Consider the following 18350-nt stretch of genomic DNA (forward strand, 5'->3'; position numbering starts at 1 on the left):
TATTTCGGAGAAAAAGTCTAGTTGACAGGCCAGGAACTTACAAGAAAGAACAGATATGCGTTTTTTGCTCACCCACATGCGTGAAAATTTTTAGCCCTTGGCAAGTGGCCTGGGGACAACTTTGGCGACTTTGCTTGTTTGTGAAATCGCTTCAATGCGAAAAAACGGTACGGACACTCGCTAAAAAAGATGTAAATGGAGAAGAAAATCATTCCAGCAAGGCTAAAATAACTCTCGAAAGTTAAGAGAATTCTATTTTTTTTTTCAAATTATACACACATGTTTTGTTACATTAAGCCAGAAGTTCGTAAAACAGGCTGTCGAAAATCCCCTATTTTGGAAAAATGGCCTTTCCTAACTTTGAACGGCCGCCTGACTATGAAAGGTTGATGTACATTGTCCTTATTTTCTATTTTAATATGTTCATTTTCATTTTTTCTGGTGGATCAAGGGGGGTGGCTAGCCACCCAATCCACCCCCCCTGGATCCGCCCCTGCAGTCGACCTTCTGCTTCGTCGAAAACAAAATAGCATTTTCAGCAGCGAATAAAACGTCTTTTGCATCGAATGACGGTAAGTTACGACATCTTCTGTTATTGAAGAAGAATTTCTCTTCAAATAAACTCCCAAACCCGAATCGCATTGTCAAATGTCAAGTGCCGTGGCCTCGGCCGAAGCGCGCAAGGAATTCTGTGCGGCTTTAAAAATTTTTTTCTCCCCGGCTCTGATTGGCTAATTTTAGACGACCAGATCACCTGGATGTAGCTTGCAACTTGATGATGTGCTAAAGCACTTATTACAATGCTTGCATGAATGAGGCTTCTCTCCTGTATGTGTTTGTTCATGTCTTTTGCAATTTGATGAATAGCTAAAGCACTTCTTGCAATGCTTGCATGTATACAGTTTTTTTCAATGTGCGTTTGTTCATGTCGTTTGCAAGTCGATAAGTCGCTAAAGAACTGGTCACAATACTTGCACTTATGTGCTATCTCTCCTGTTACCTCACGTAAAATAGCATCTTTATGTGTTCGTTCATGACGTTTGCAATGCCATGATTGGTTGAAGCTTTTCTCGCAATGCTTGCACCTGTACGGCTTCACCTTTGTGTGCACTCGTTCAATGCATGCATGTATACGGCTTTGATCCTGTATGCGTACGTTCATGTAGCTTGCAACTTGATGATGTGCTAAAGCACTTATTACAATGCTTGCATGAATGAGGCTTCTCTCCTGTATGTGTTTGTTCATGTCTCTTGCATTGTGATGAATAGCCAAAGCACTTCTTGCAGTACTTACATGAATACGGCTTCAATGCAACGTGTGTTTGTTCATGTTGTTTGCAAGCAGATGCGTCGAAAAAGTACTGGCCACAATACTTGCACTCATGTGCTATCTCTCCTGTCACTTCAGGTCGACTAACATTTCCTTTTTCGCTTACAGGCGCGTTGCACTCCACAGCTCCTGTCACGAGGCATCTTGTTTGTAGTTCAATTAACTTTGCTGTCAAGATAGATGCTTCTGCGCATTCCTAAAGAAGTGAAAACGGATATTTGGCTTCATGTTGTTTACATGCAGGTAGATGTGTCTGATGTTCTAGGAGATGGCACTCATATTTTGATTTTGATAGTGAACCGCGACACATTTGCTTTTCACTTTTTTGACCTCCAGCGAGAGCTACATTCTACAATACAGTTGCTTATTTAATTTAAGCTTATTACGAAAGCCTTTTGGAGTTTGTGTGTACAAAATTTCGCTGATCCTAAGGACTCTTATGTCACTTCCAATACGAAGACAAAATGTTGCAATATCTCAAATTGATCGAAGATTGTTCGCGTTGGTGCGTGCTGATTGACTACTCAAACTCTGAATATCCTTTGCCTCCGAGCAACGTGCGCGAGAATTTTGTATCTTTTGACAGCAATAAACTAGTCAAAAACCATTCTTTCGGGCTTTATTTTATCTCACTGTTTTAGTATACAAACACCTTATTCGATGGTTTAACATATAATACGCGCGGATATTTTGCGAAGAAAAATACGAGCAACGAACAAAATGTCTGCTCGTATTATGTATTAAACCATCGAATAAGGGAGTTATTATTCCATTTTTTTCCACTTTGTTTGGGCCAGTATCCCGTAAGTTTGTCCGCCCGTATTTTTGCCCTGTTCTACTGTGTAATAACGTGGCATATTTTGCGCGTTCTTTTGCCCTAATATGGTAAAATGGTGCAATAGTGGAATAATAATAAACCCTATTCAGACCGGGCTTTTTTGGATCTTTCAGACGGGAGGGGGTATTCCGTCCCCCTCCGTAACGTCAAGAATATTTAAGCAATCACAATGAATCTTAGAGGATATATAGCATGTATCTTTTGGTATACGTCACGTGGGATGATGACGTCACTTCACGTGACAGTTACGCCATAATGTAAAAACAGCCGCCATCTTGGATTTCAAAATTTTTCCAAAACGCCAGAAAACTGTCAAAAAACTGCAAAGTACTGAAAATCAATAAAACTGTGCTTTAAAACCGTAAAATGGTGAAAATAATTGCATTAAAGCTATTTTTTATTAATAGAAACACAAAATTTCAAAATTTGGGAAAACATGCCTGTCAAAATGCCGTTGCCATGGTGACATCAAGATCCTGACACAACTACCTATCCTGCCAAATTATTGCCAGATATTTTTAGATAAACTTACAAAGTTTGGCAGCGTTTGGTTGAATCTTGAAAAAGTTATAAGCGTCCAAAGTCAGCGTGGGCACTTTCCGCCCCCCCCCCCCCTCCAGCTGGATAGGGTTCAACAAGTATTCACTTCAGTGTCAGTGGCTAGAAGTAAATATCCATGACTAGCCACCTCCATTTCGGTAAATAGTTGTCAAATAATGGTTGATAATTGAGATTTTACATTTGTGGCACGTTGTACACCCTATCGATTTTTGATCAACTTGCATATCAATTGAATAGCGATTTAACTTTGAGATGGGAGCATGAACTTTTGAAAGTTTTTCAGGAAACCTAAAAAGTCTAAATGCAGCCTAGATTCGTTATGTTATGTACAAAGAAGAAGTTATGCAAAATTTAACAAAGAAGAAATAAGTCACATGTGGCTAATATGGTGGGTACCCTTTGAGATAATTGTTTTACTGTGCAAGGGGAAAAGAATAAATACAGCTGACTCACACTTCCTTTTTGGAAAAATTATAAAATAAGATACAGTTGAAGCTCTCTTAACGGACACTCTCGTAAGCGGACAGCCCTACTTACGACCGCCTTGTTTGAAAACCCGTTTTAACTTCCATACAAACTCTGTATTTTGACATTGTCGTAAGCGGACATTCACGTAAGCGGCCGCGGACACTTTCAGAGATCACAACTTAGACTTTTTCTTTGTTTTTAAGCTCCTGAAAGCGGACAGGCCAAAGAAAATCCTATAAAAACCTGTTTCTTGATTTTATCAATCAACTTCACATCGCTGTTCGTCACAATCATTTTACAGTAATTACAGTACACCATATTTCGGTGTTTGTTTTGTCGTCATCCACGTCCGGTTACATTTCAAAACAACACTTACATGCATATTAGCATTATGCTAGCTGGGCAAGCTCCCGTTAGCGGCCATCTATCCCCTACACCTCTAGTGGCCGCTTACGAGAACCATTCTCGTAAGCGGCCAGCTCCAGTTGCGGACACTTTTTTCGCGTCCCGAAGGTGTCCGCTTACGAGAGCTTCGACTGTAACACAATCTTTATTTCAACACAGAAACTCTTCAGCTATAAAAAAATACTATACATAATTATATTTTAAAATGATGCAGCAGTCCACTTTGTGTTTGACAAAATTGTGGCCGAAACAGAACTTAATTAAACCAATAGCCACACCTGTCATAGACTTGCTACAAGTCACTCTCTGGTTTCCCAGGAGATTTCTGCATAAGGAAGGGATGTGCAGGCTTGAAAATCAAAATGGCTGCTTGCAAGCAACCTGTATCACCTGCAGTGTGCTCATTCTTAAATGTAGCGTCACCATGGGATTTTGACACGAGTAACATCATAGAGATAAGTCAATGTAATCTGATTTATTTTTACAGCTGTCAATCAAAACATTGCATGTGAACTGCAGGAGCAGGTGCTCTGCTCATGAGATGCTGCTGTTTTCTGCTGGCTTGCTTCATCGCCAGACTTGCCACACCCCTTTATAAATTTATCTCGTTGGATGAATATAAAAAAGAGAAAAGGTTGAAGATTCATGTACATTTATTTTCAGCTCCTTGTTGATGTATATTGTGAGCGCAGCTGCAAGCTATCATATGGGGTCGGCAGAATTGATTTTGTTAAAACTATGATGGAAGAAAATTGCCATTTTTTACACACGCCAAGGTCAGCATCAAACTGCACACGGCAAATGTGTCTGACATCAGTAAGATAAAAGAAACGTACCCATGATCGTGAATTTACCAACAAACTAGATGTCTTTGGTCACCTTCGACTACGAAGGACGAACAACACTCAGTGCAGATGATATGATGCCATTTTTTGAAGCAAGTTGCTTATTCTGAGCCATTTGTGGATTTAGTGCACTTTGTGTGCTAGCACTCAAAAAGGCCAAATTTCAAAACACTCAATGGCCAGCAGTCATATTTGCAGTTCAATTCCATGCGTTGCTCGCCATCCAGCCTCAGACAAGTTAAAGGTAGGTAATTTTCAAAGATCTGTGCCAAAAATCACCGCTATTGTTCGATTCTAACATGATTAAAAGCTGCTGTGAATTTCCAAGTTTGCTGCGAAATCGCCATCGTCAGAGGATGTGGGCCAAAGTGGTCGATCATAACACCGATATTGTCTTTTTTTCTTACTTAAGCTGAGGGCGGTGACGACTAGCGAGGAATTAACGGCCTCAAAACCCCATAAAAACACAAAAGATCACACAAAAGATAAAAGGTAAGTGAGCTCTATTTATCTGGCTTGATCAAAGTTTGGGATCAGAAGATGCGAAATTCAGTATTTTATGGAGCATTTCTCACGATCAGTCGACTCAAGCCAAGGTCAACCGTTACAAATTACAGTGAATGTATGGGATCAAATAGCACATAGCCTGATGCTTATGTCATGCTGCCTCAAACACAGAGGATTGTCTGCCTGTGGTTTCTTCGATAATGTGTATTCAATACAATATTCATAAAATTGTCCTAAAACTAGACATCATTCATGATTTCAAGGAAAACAGGCTTGTGATTGGGAACCCACCTTTACCTCACCTTTGTTCTATGGCACAGACTGCGGTCGGTATAAAACGCAGACCATGCAGACTGCAGACTGCAGACTGCAGACCGTGCAGACGGTGCAGACGGTGCAGACCGTGCAGACTGAGTAATTTTTTTTTCTTCTTTTTTTACATTGTGTTTCACAAAACTTTTCACGAACGGTTTCCGAAGTTCGTTTGAAATTCGCGAAGTTCGCTACGAACTTTAGGGGGAATTTCATTAAGTAGTTGTCAATCAAATTACGAACTTCGAAACGAAATTGTGAATTTCACGTGCAGCGAAGTTGAAAGGTTGAGGAGTTCGCAACTTGAGAAGAAGTTCGTCCAGTTTGTTTAATTTGGTGAAATGAATCCGTTCCCAGTACAGGAAAAAGCAATCCCAAGTCCAGTAAGGCAGGACATCAACGGTCCGACAACGGACTAAAAAGCAAGGCGGCCCTGAAAATGGTTTGTGAATGTTACAACTGAGTTTTCCCAATGTCACCCGACACCCGACTAAAAATAGATTACAAGTTCTGCCGTGTGCAGTTTCGAAGGAAAAAATTTCAACAGATGAACCGGTTTACATATAAAAATACTGTTTGTGTGTGCCGTAAAAATCTTCTAAAGAGAAAAAAACGTTTTCCTTCTTGAATACACATCAGTTTGGAAAATCTGCGGAAAACCAGAACTTTTCAATTCCGTGTTGTTATACTTCTGTGTTTACACAACACGCAAGTCACGCCATCTGTCTGTTCGTGATAATTATAAACTCTGTTCCTCTGAAATAATTTATATTTGCGAAAAAAATAAGCTTTGGTTAAATTTTTTTTTACTAATAAACAACACTTGCTTTGGAACAATTGAAATGTGTATTTATTTATGAATTACTTATATTTTATTATTAAGGACAGTGTAAAAAATTTTGGGGGATTTCTCAAGAAAACCCTGTATTCCCAAAGCATAACTACCAACCGAAGCATTTGTTTACGTTATAAAATTGAACTAGAAACCTGAACTTAACAAATAAACTGCTATATCCGACCAGTTCGTTTTACCTAAAACTTAAAATGTTCCAATGTTTACAGTGTAACGCGCTCTCTGACAGTAGAAGAAAACTCAACAAGCTGGAAGCTAAATAAAATAATCCTTGACCTTGAAGCCAACTTTAGATGATTTCCTGCCTTCCTGGACTTGAAATTGCCTTTCCTTACACCGTAAACGGATTCATTTCACCAAATTAAACAAACTGGACGAACTTCTTCTCAAGTTGCGAACTCCTCAACCTTTCAACTTCGCTGCACGTGAAATTCACAATTTCGTTTCGAAGTTCGTAATTTGATTGACAACTACTTAATGAAATTCCCCCTAAAGTTCGTAGCGAACTTCGCGAATTTCAAACGAACTTCGGAAACCGTTCGTGAAAAGTTTTGTGAAACACAATGTAAAAAAAGAAGAAAAAAAAATTACTCAGTCTGCACGGTCTGCACCGTCTGCACCGTCTGCACGGTCTGCAGTCTGCAGTCTGCAGTCTGCATGGTCTGCGTTTTATACCGACCGCACAGACTGCCAGGAATAAGCCACGAGTTCATGGCTACACACTCCATTCTAATATTAACCTTAATCCTACTACATGTTTGCGTGGTACATTGTTTCTTTGGAAAGACATCATTCAAAACCGACCAAGGTGTTCCTTAAAGGTATTTCTTCCATATAAAAATACTTGTGGCTTGCAGCATTTGAGTTACCTCAAATGAATTACCTGTTCAAATGAATTTATAGGATATGTAGATTTCTCAGAATTTGACAAAACTTGGCCAAATTTTTCATGAGATATTAACCAACAAAGTGCATGAGTCCTTAACGAAATTCGAAATACTTTTCTTGTGGCGTCCCGGCACAAATTGATATCGGAAAAATTCTCTACTGTCCAACTTCAAAGTGTATTTTAAAAGGAACCAATAGAAATACCGTAGAATTCCAGTTATCAGCCCTGGGCTTATACAACTTCGTAAGGGTTTTTGGTTGGGCTTATAAGCGGAGGGGCTTATATTCGGGAGGGCTCATAAGCGGAAGGAAAAAAACGTTTCGAAACGAGCCTCGGGAGTGTTGATCGAAATACGTTTTTAAGTTAAAAACGCACAAAAAACCAACATTTTGCCCTGTTCAGTACTGTCATCCGGTAGAGGGGGGCTTATATCGGGGGGGGGGGGGGGCTTATAACCGGATGTATTTTATTGTTTCCAGGTTGATGGGCCTATAACGGGGGGGTTTATAAGCGGGGGGGGGCTTATAACCGGAATTTTACGGTATCGGCAAGGCCTCACACACTTTGTTAGCACATTATCTCCTGAGTGATATAGTAATAAAACAATCATTCCACTCACGCTTGTTGTATATGAGATTGTTATAGCCAACTCTATGCTAAGCGCTTCATTGACGGAAAGGAAATTTAGTTATAATTATACTACAACAATCAGATTTTTTGCTGTTGATTTCTATAAGATGATAGTCGATTTAGCCTTTGGCCTCAACAACAGTCGCCTCATTATCTAAATATCATTGTTTATTATTTTCACCGAACAAAACTCCAAGATGCTTCATGCTATTTATTTGGTCGGTCATCCTGACAGCGACTGACTTGTGCTTATTTCAAGCGTGGTATTCATATTTAGTGAGATGTAAATCTGTCTCCCTGTATTTTAAATCTGAGCTAGATATAAAGAAAGCAATCTAACAGACTCACTTACCTTTATAAAACAGTGACAACGTGTTTGACCATGTAGTGTCCTGACACTAAGATAACGTACCTTGTAGATCAAATGAAAAAGAAATACATCGCTTATTGGAAACATTCCCTTTGTAATTCGCAAAAACTAGAATTTTATAATACTTTTAAAGACAGTTATACACCTTCACCCTATTTAGATTTGACTAGAAAAAATCCTAATCGAAAAACGCTTGTGAAACTCAGAATAAGTAATCACAAACTCCTGATTGAAACAGGAAGATATAACAATATCCCCAGAAGTAACAGACTTTGCACTATGTGTGGGCATAATTTTGAAGATGAAACCCATTTTCTATTTCATTGTCCAAGATATTTGTCAATTAGAGACATCTTTTCCAGTAAAATAGCACAAAAAATTTCGATGCAATTAGTGCAGTTAATATCGTCCTTTATTATATGACTAGCTCCGTGAGCGGTCAAGATGAAACGAATCCCGTGCTCTGATTGGCTACCCGAGCGGTCAAGATGGAGCCATCTTGACCGCTCGGGATCGCCCGCTGTGTTCCCGCAAGCGAAAAAACTTTTCAGTTCCGTCGACGGTACTACAAAAAGCTTTTCCGTCATAAACTTGTGTCAGAAACCATTTTCCGAAACAACACAAAGATTTTCTGCCTGTTTCTAGCGAAAGAGAGTCCGATTACAAAGAAATAGGTCTTGAAGCGAACGAGAACAAACTAATTAAACAACAAATGTTAACGAGTTTCGTGAATTTTATTAATTTGCCACAACAACCAGCTACTACAAAAATTAAAACGCAAAGCGACTTGAAGACATAATATCGGTTTTTTTCGGCGGAAAAGGGAGAGAAGTCGGTGACATACCTGAAGAATAAAGAATTCGGCAAACTTGTCGTTTGTGTAAATCTTGATGGAGAAAGCGGACGGCACGTCGAACCAGGCACTGCAAGCTTTTAAAACATCCTTTCACCGAAGCCTCTAACGCTCATGTCGAATAAGGTCGGGACGAACATTTAAATCAATAATGTAGGAAAGTTCAAGCTTTTCCTGTGTATTTATAAGTCCCAAACGCTTTCAACAATCACAATTTCAATATTCAGCTCGTGTCACCGCGACGGCAGGTTTGCACCACTAAAGCACCAGAAGCGAGCAAATACGCTGCAGAACGTCCAATAATCAAAAGCTGGCGGCCAGATGGAATGGACATTCTTGTTTTAAGGCTTCAAACTCAACGTTGATACGCAATTTTAGCCATTTCAATATCCTTTTGAGGTTTAAAAGAGGTGAATTTCGCTGTTGTCGCGTCGTTTTACTTCGTCTCGATTCATTCAAATATTTGACAGTCACTCATTATTTATTACTTGACCAATGAAATGATTTTAGCGTGCGCCATTGGTTGTGCATGCAACTGGCTTCCTTTTCAGTACTCGAAAAAAGTCATATAATAAATCCTTTATTGACCAAGCTTGTTCGGTCAAGAAGGCAGGATATTGGCCTCGTTCTTTTTTTGCGTGTTTATGGACCTCGACTTCGTCTCGGCCCATAAACACGCAAAAAAAGAACTCGGCCAATATCCTGCCATCTCGACCTCACGCTTGGTCAATAACCCATATGTATTGAAATGAGAGACAAATTATTATCAAATTCTTGATCACTGATTATTTGATTAGTTTTGTTTAATTACTTTTTATTGTAATTATTACTATTATATATTACCTTATGCTTTTGCAATACTGTAATGTTTTATGGTCATGCAAATAAAGCTTAAATGTTGTTGTTTGACTCACTGCTGACTGGCGACTGACCGGTGATTATTTCAAGCTAAGCCCTGTATTCCTATAAAGTGAGACGCGTATACTGATGCAATCCTGCATTCTACAGCGTAGCCAGATATACAAACGGCATTGAAATAGACTCTCTTACCTTTATAAAACAGTGTAAATGTATTCGACAACAAAACACATGTACGCCGCCATTACCGTGTTTACACAAGAGCCCATTCTTCCCAGTCCGGAAACCACAGTAACGCTGGCAAAGAACGCAGGAACATAGAAATGTCGGACCGCGGGAACGCCGGAGCACCCCCAAGACTGCACGGTTGGCTTTTTCAAATGATACGGGATATCCCTAGCTTTTCGATACAGGCAGGAATGCTTGTTACACACGGTATATATAGCTATTACGTGCGCGAGAGAAGCAAAACTAGTTTTGAAAGTATTACAGAAACATTTCCTTGATCCGGAGAAACACGAGTTGCTATCAAAACTAATTGTCTTGCGCCCGGGGAAACTGGGAAATATTTGTCACGCGCCCTTTGTGACGTATTGGTACGCGTGGATAAATTGTGTTTGAATATTGACAGATACAGCCTGGGAGACAGTGTTTGTAAAAATTTCCTTTTCTGCTTATATTCTGCTCGATAAAATATTAATTTTGTTTGCCTTCAGAACCCGATGGATTAATATTGTATTCAGGCGGATAAGCAAGACCCCTGACCCAATTCCTTCATGCTACACCACTTAGTGTGTTCAACTCCGAACTCTACACTTTTTCGATACGCGAGTGTAACAATGCATTCGCGTGTCGTGAGTGTATCATAGCAAATCGATCGTTTTCCACTCCCAGCAAATTAACTCGCACTTTGCACGCGTGATAACAAGCACAGCACGTGATGCGTGCGTAAACTGTCGCTTGCTTCGAAAGAAAGAAAACCTTGAGACTTGCTATAAGAGTGTCAGGAAACTATCGAACCCCACCCAGCGAATTCAGGGAACAGGGGAACATGGCCATAAAATAACTGGGAAAAAAGGAACAAACAGAAACAGGAAACTGACAGAAAATGAACCTGGAACACGGAAACGAAAACTGTGTTTCTGACATTTTAGGAAACAGGGATAAAAAAAAACTCAATAATATAATTTTAGAGAACAGGAAATCACAAGGGATTTTTTCTGGGAGGGGGTGGGGGTAAATAAGGGAACATGGACCCCCCTGGGAAGGGCTCACTATCGAGAGAAAACAAACCTATTTCTATTAAATCTGGAAACTACATTATACCAAAAAAGCCAAATTAACACCAGTATATTCTCAGTTGCCTTTAAATATATATATTTGTATGAAGCCTTACAGCAGGTATAAATAACAACCGTAATGCGGAAAAATACATTAAAGAAGCGACACACACTGTTAGTTTGTTTCTTTCAGCGTCTTATATCGAGTAGTTTTTACTGAATCTAAAGTTATGACAAGGGTTAGCCCGAGAATTAAACCAGACTTCTGTTTTCGAGCGACGTCTGAGGTTTCATTTAAGAATTGATATTGATGACGTGGCTTTACAAAGGTCGTGTTTGGTCTCTGATTGGTTGTTGCTTGGCGAACGCCTGAAAGAGCCTGGGGCGAGGTTGGTAATAACCAATCTGAGACATTCCACTGAACTCTGCAGAGTACGTCATCAGTGTGGAATTTCTAGCGTCTTATCTCGGACATTTTCTGTGTGTGGGAAAATTTAAGTGCAAGAGAGGTCTGTTTATTTAGAGTAAGGAAGGGGTGAACAACAAATGTTTTATTTGTATCTGATATACTAATACATTCTGGTCCCCATAGCCCTTTCGTTTCTCTTAGCCGGCTTGGCACGAGAAAACGAAGGGCTCTGGGGACATAGGATTTTTGGATTAATTCGAATTTTGATTGGCAAAGAAATCCTAAACGGAAGTTGAAAACGTAACGACTCTCTCATACATTCTTTTAAAACGTTATGACTGTATACATGAAGACCGGAAGTCCTAGAATCTAGCACTGGAAATCCTGTGTCCCCAGATCCCTTCGTTTTCTCGTGCCAAGGCCCAGCCGGCTAAGAGAAACGAAATGGCTATGGGGACGAGAATGATACTAACCAGGCCACTCTTCTGCAGTAGGGAATTATTTAGGTCCAATCGCATTGATCTCACGAGGTGGACGAGAATTGAGCGCGTAAAGAGAGACGTCTTTCCACTTAGGATAAACAAGGATGAGATATTCATTTAATTTTTTTAACGATAATATACTAACCATACAATCACATTTTAGTCTTTTTTAGCATTTCAAGTTGTGTATTAATCGAACAAAACAAAACCAACATAATTTTAAACATTTTACAGCGTAATAACGGTTAGCTTATACAAACGGTCAACTTCAAATTCCTTAATTAATTGTGACCACTTAATATTACATCTGATTCTTCAAAAAAATCATCTTTGTTAATTACAGAAATAATCTGAAACTACACAACGGTAATAATTGAAACATAATGTGATAATTCCCAATTAAGTAATGAGGTAATATCCAAAACGTAGCAAACTGCCAAATATAAGCTCTTTAACTTCACAAAAATATTTAATAAAAAAATAAAAATCATTTCTCGATTTTCTTCACTCCTAATATGTTTCTCCTAAACAATAACGTTTATTTACAAAACTAACACCGTATAACTCTCCAATTTGACTGATTCCCCAAAATACCACCGTGTATTGAATATGATTTATACTCAGTCAGCCAAGTGTAAACTTCGAGGTGTAACCGACAAGAGTAAAAGTCAATCTGATTTTTATAAACCCGTCACTGACTAGCTGCTTAATAACAGAACAATGACGAAAAACATGGAAATTATGCGACGAGGGCCAGTAACAGCTTTTCCAGGCCCGCTTGACTAACAGGCTCTACAATGAAGGTCACCCTTCTAAATATGCTCATCTCAAAAAGTTTCAGAGAGAGAAAGCAATTAATACCTTTAAAGATTGATGCGATTTAAGTAAATTTGAAGTAGCCTTTGCTTTGAAAATATCTACTGCCTTTGGTGTCAGGAAGAAGCCAAGATATATGAACACGTTTCCTGAAATGGCCATGTCACGCTTAAACCAAAAACAGAAGAAAACCATGCCGTAGCAAATGACATAATGATCAAAAAGTATTAACCCAGGGAATATGTAATGTTTAATAAATGAGCAGTAGTGTTTTTTTGCACTAATATAGAGATTTGGGGTTATTTTGGCCTCGAAAATTGGACGCAAAGTTTATCAGATATTTAGACACATATGGATCATTAATTTAGTTTGTTTGTGGTTTTGACGCTGATTGTTTTTTGATGTTACTTTCAAAGACGTTTCGGCTAGTTCTTAAGCCTTCATCAGTTAAAATACTAAAGCCAATCATTAATTAATTTGTTTGGTGAATTTACTTAGTGAATTATTAATGAGTTTTTGAAATAATTTTAAACCCTAAATCAACAAGCCGTTTATCGTGGCAGTGTTTTAAGGCAGCTGCAGGACAATCGCAGATATCTTACAGGTAAAAAGGTGAGAAGAGGTAAAAAATAAACTAAAAAAACGTCAGAAAACTGTGTTCGCCGCGAGGCATATTCTGCCCCTGTAATGGATATAAGAAACACTTTTGAAACAATGATCACTGCCAACCATATTGTACTGAGTCTAAAATTAACACTATTAAATAGATTTAGCCAAGCCTAAAAGCGGAGCTCCCCGGTTCTTTGCTTTGCCCTTTTTTAAAATCGAATTTACTGACCGTTGACAGAAAAATATAAGACTTGAGCCCGCGATCCAATGCAACTCATTACTTGGTCAACTTTCAAAAAAACATTCGACCTCGATGATTTCTAAATGATACTGGCCGGCGGATACCTTGTTTTGATAGCTGTCATTGACCATAACATGGATGTCCAATAACAAACTGACGTTAACCTAACCTTAACCTATTTCTAGAGTATGGCCGCCATGTTGGGGCGACGTACGTACGTCGTACGCGCCCGCGAACCATGCCGCTAGCCATGATGACCATGAAAAACCAGAAGCATGGTTCTGTTTATTTTCTATGTGTATGGGGCTCTGCTCTGGGAGCTCCGCTAAAAAAATAAGGTCAAGACCTTTTCAGCTAAAAATGTCATTTACATGAGCATTGCTCTTTTCATATGATCATCGTAATGTTGTACGATAGATGCCTTACTGCTAAATTCCTCCTGACAAATCCAACAGGTGAGGCTTTCAACTTGGCTTGAATTTTCTGCAGTCAACAAAGACAACATATGGGACTTTTTGCCACAGCGAGTTGCTGTTGGTTCCTGAAGGTGTCTTTCTTGTTGAAGTTGCTTACCATACTGCTTTCGCTTTATTGAATTTCCTCGCCCGTGTCCCCTTTCATGGCTCTTGCAGTGAGACGATTGCCTAAATGACTTACCACAATGTTTGCATATATAGGGCTTTACCCCTGCATGTAATCGTTCATGTCTCTTGCAATGTGACAATTGGCTAAAGCACTTATCACAATGCTTGCATGTATATGGCTTTACTCCTGTGTGTGTTCGTTCATGTATCTTGCACTCTGATGACTGCCTAAAGCAACTATTACAATGCTTGCATGGATACGGTTTCACTCCTGTATGTAATCGTTCATGTATCTTACACTCTGATGATTGGCTAAAGCACTTACTACAATGCTTGCATGTAAACGGCTTCACTCCTGTATGTGTTCGTTCATGTATCTTGCAATTTGATAATTGGCTAAAGCACTTATTACAATACTTGCATGTATATGGCTTAACTCCCGTATGTATTCTTTCATGTTTTCTAAAGTTTGATGGATCGCTAAAGGCCACATTGCAAATCTTGCAGGTATACGGCTTCGCGCCTGTGTGTGTTACTTCATGCCTCTTGCAATTCGTTGAACAGCTGAAGCACTTGTTACAATGCCTACATGCATACGGTTTTACTCCTGTATGTATCCGTTCATGTTTCTTGTAACTTGATGAACGGCTAAAGCACTTATTACAATGCTTGCATGCATACGGCTTCACACCTGTATGTGTTCGTTCGTGTTCCTTGTAACTTCCTGAATATCTAAAGGTCTTATTACAATGCTTACATGCATACCGCTTCTTTCCACTTTGTGTTTGTTCATGACGATTGTAAACTGCCATCTCTTCTGTCGCTTTAGGTCGAATAACACTTCCTTCTTCGCTTACAGCAAAGTTACACTTGACCCCCTTACGAGGCATCTGTTTGGTAGATTAGTGAACGTAACTGTGAAGATAGATGCTTCTGCGTATTCCTGAGGAAATGGTAACAGAAAATAGGTATTAGGCCTTGTTTTTAGTATATCGCCTTCAATTTTCAGTCAAAAACAGTTAAAGCGTTCCTATCAAGAGTGAATTATTATTAATATTATTATTATTATTATCATTTTTAGTAATTAATTAATTAATTAATTCGCTAATGAAAATTTGGAGCGCTTGGTACAGAAATTTGCTCGGAAAGTTCCAGAAAATCCGGAAAGTGTTGACTTTCCGAAATGCGAACCATTCAACCGAAAACCCCGGAAATTCCAAATCTATTTTCAGTGCTCGGAATGCTTTTTATTTGCAAAAGTATGTGCAGGAATATGTGCAGGAAACCGGCAACAGTAATGCACCGTAGAAATTTCCACATTAGACGCACTACCTGACCATATGCAAATTTTGTTTTGCCTTCCGTGCAGTCAACCGGAAAAGTTGGAAAATGCTGTTCCATTTGCCACTGGAATTTTCCGGAAACTCAAACCAGAATTTTTGGTTGAATGGAAAGCGCCCTTGATTTCATTTTTTCCTTTAATATTCCATTCTCGAATTGAATATTTGAATGTTCAAACGGCGGCTCGAGTCAAAACTCGAATGTTGATTGGATTGTTGTCTGACAGGCACGTGGGAATTTGGCCAGAATTTGCATAATTTCGGCAACCATCAAATGCCACGTTTCTCATCATTTTGTTCTTCGCTTACTTTTTTAAACCCTATTATAATTCCAAAAGAGAGGCAAGACATTGTGCTCTGAAAAGTCACAAAAAACTACTGGCAAAACTTAAAGTGGGAAAAATGTCGTTGACCCATCTTATGCAAATTAGGGAACCTTAAAATTCTCACGTACCTGTCGCCTGAAGCCAGACATCGTGTGTTTAGTGTTGACGGGCCTGCACGACTCCTGCAGTTCGCAAAAAGAATAGTGTCAAAAGCCTTTATAGTTTAGCTTTGATGAAAGTGTCTTTAGTGATTTTCCTTTGCGATAAGATATGAGGGGAGGCTCCTTGAAGATATTTCGTCATTGTGGTTGATTCTGTATAAGGTGCCATTTTCCCATGAGTAAGTTCTTAAGGTTAGGCAACGCCGGGTGGTATTGCGTGACAAAGGGCAGTATTTTCTTGCGTGATGTTTTGTTTTTCTGTTCCAGTAATGTTTTTCCTTTGCAGAATTCACCTCTGAGAGGTGTTCCTTATATGCAAATGCTGTCCAAATTTCAACGATCCTGTTGCTTGAAGCCAGACAATCTATTCAATCAGCATCCAGTGTTGGGTTGAATTTCTGTTTAAAACAGTGAATTACTCGTTTCAGGAATGGAATTTTAAAGCAAAGAATTAAATCAAATTTCAGAAGAACGATTGAGCTGTTCTTATATAGCAGAATGGGAATTCCCTTGAATGACGTAAACCTTAGAAGTCTGGGCGTGTTTGTCTCATTAATTTTCCATCCTTTTTATGACACAAAAAAAATACATTTCGCTCAAAACTCGAAAATTCACACTAAACATGCCAAGTCAAGAATAGAGGATTCCTAAAGTTGCCATTAATAACCACAGGCAGCCCAAGCTAACGATAAGAACCACAGTACTCTAAGACTCAATTTATAAGGATTTGTATGGGAATGAAACAGTTTTCTTTCACGATATAGAAATTCGAACGTTTTACGAATAAAATCGACTTACACTGTTGCAGTTTCGTGTTCTTTCTTGTTTGCCAGCTCCTCGAGCCAATTTGAAGCGATTTGGACGAGTAATTGCTTTGCGAAATTTTGAACACGTGTACTTTATTAAATATTCCCAAGGCTGGAAACTATTTTCGACAGCATCTCACTCGAAGCGAAATATCTTCCGTGAAATTGGTCAAATCGCTACAGAATTTCCAGCACCGTAATCTCCGGTAATTTCTCTTTCCTATCGTTGTCAATTTAGTTCCGAGTGCCCCAGTGAAGCGTAGAAAATTCTTCCAAAGTGCGAGTTTTGCTTTTCTTGTTATGCGCGGCCCAAACACTTAAAAATTGAACATTTTACACTAATCATTCTTAGTAAAAACCGAAGTTTTAGTAAAGTTTCCATTAAGAACTGATTTATAGCTTTTAAACATTGCATGACTTGAAGTATGGCCGAGTAGAGGTTTGGGTCTGGTCATCGACAACACTACTAAAATGTAAATTTATAATGCTCGAAAATAATCCTTGTTCGTTATGTGGCCGTGATTTTTGGCAAGACTTTTGCCTTGTCAATTTAAAGTTGAGAGCTCTTAATTAGCTAAAATAATAGAATTACCTAAAATACCGTGACCAACCCCCTTAAAAGATGCAATTTTAATTTTGTGATTGCAACTTTCTTTTTTATAGGTATTTAGATTATAAAACTGTGCATTTGAGCATATTCACATGACATTTTTGCACTACAAATTCATTATTAGGATTATTATGCAACCCTAACATCAAATCTATGTTGCTTTGTGCCTTATGAGCACAACAGTCTAAACAGGGAATGCCTTTATATTTTTATGCCCAAATGTTAAAAGATTGTGTTTACTGTTAATGACGTGTGAAAAGACCCAATATTTTTACGAGCTTACAATGGCCATCATGCTTTTGTCATTGCCACAGGACAAAAGAAAAACTTTAATTCAAAATCCTCTATTTGTGTTTAATGCCTTACAGAGTACTACACAACCGTTTAAATGATATATTTAAGTGGCAGAAGTGGAACTCTGCAAAGAATAACAATGAAAACAAAATGGAAATAGTACAATGAACAATAAAAAACTATGAACCTCTTAGAAGTGGGCCATGCCCACAAAATAAATGAGATTCTAGTACCTTTTAGGGGTGTTTTTTTTTTAATTTCCTGGCGAGCACGCTCATCACACATACACACCAAGTTACGTATACCAGTTATTGAATTAAGCTAACCATACATGAAGTAAACAGGTAAACCAGAGTGTTATTTGTAATAACTAGAGTTATTCCTTTGCCCTTTACTCTACATGGATAAAAGTTTCACAGGATTTCTAGACTAGAGTCTGCAGTCCGCATAATTTTACTGCACAGCAAAAGTTAGAATTTTTTTCAACTACCGGGGTATGTAATAAGTACAAATGTAGCCCTATCTACACTTCTCGTGCACATGACAGCAGTCATCTATAAAACGAGCCTATACAATTAAAAAAATTAAGATTTCACATTAAAAAATTGTCAGTCATGTAGGCATGTATAACCATTTTTTTTTTTTTCATGTATAACCATGAAAAATAACCGGC

At 38.7% G+C, this 18350-nt stretch overlaps 3 protein-coding genes across 3 annotated transcripts in view; all 3 read right to left on the bottom strand.

The window, feature by feature from the left end:
* The window catches only part of LOC144655394 (uncharacterized), a 147797-nt gene that overhangs the window by 126352 nt on the left and 3095 nt on the right, over window positions 1-18350 (bottom strand). The gene's annotated exons all lie outside the window — the stretch shown is intronic.
* Window positions 1-18350, bottom strand: part of LOC144655424 (uncharacterized) — a 223723-nt gene that overhangs the window by 113976 nt on the left and 91397 nt on the right. The gene's annotated exons all lie outside the window — the stretch shown is intronic.
* LOC144654034 (uncharacterized) lies at window positions 774-16339 on the bottom strand. The gene is made up of 5 exons (XM_078514150.1): window positions 15935-16339; window positions 13927-15083; window positions 9912-10016; window positions 7991-8050; window positions 774-1526 (listed from the first exon to the last, which is right to left on the bottom strand). Exons 2-5 carry the CDS (start codon window positions 15028-15030, stop codon window positions 1116-1118), a joined length of 1680 nt encoding a protein of 559 aa, XP_078370276.1. The 5' UTR covers window positions 15031-15083; window positions 15935-16339; the 3' UTR covers window positions 774-1115.

This window comes from Oculina patagonica, chromosome 5 (genome assembly GCF_052425735.1).
Source record: "Oculina patagonica isolate OP01 chromosome 5, crgOcupat, whole genome shotgun sequence".
In the NCBI taxonomy this organism is placed as follows: domain Eukaryota; kingdom Metazoa; phylum Cnidaria; class Anthozoa; order Scleractinia; family Oculinidae; genus Oculina; species Oculina patagonica.

Excerpts from the sequence above, each read along its gene's own strand:
- LOC144654034 (XM_078514150.1), bottom strand. The coding sequence starts at position 15,030 with ATGCCTCGTAAGGGGGTCAAGTGTAACTTTGCTGTAAGCGAAGAAGGA. Across the intron at positions 8,051-9,911 it reads ATTTACACTGTTTTATAAAG|GTACGTTATCTTAGTGTCAG; the intron begins GTAAGAGAGTCT and ends TTGATCTACAAG. Across the intron at positions 1,527-7,990 it reads GTTGTCACTGTTTTATAAAG|GAATGCGCAGAAGCATCTAT; the intron begins GTAAGTGAGTCT and ends TCACTTCTTTAG.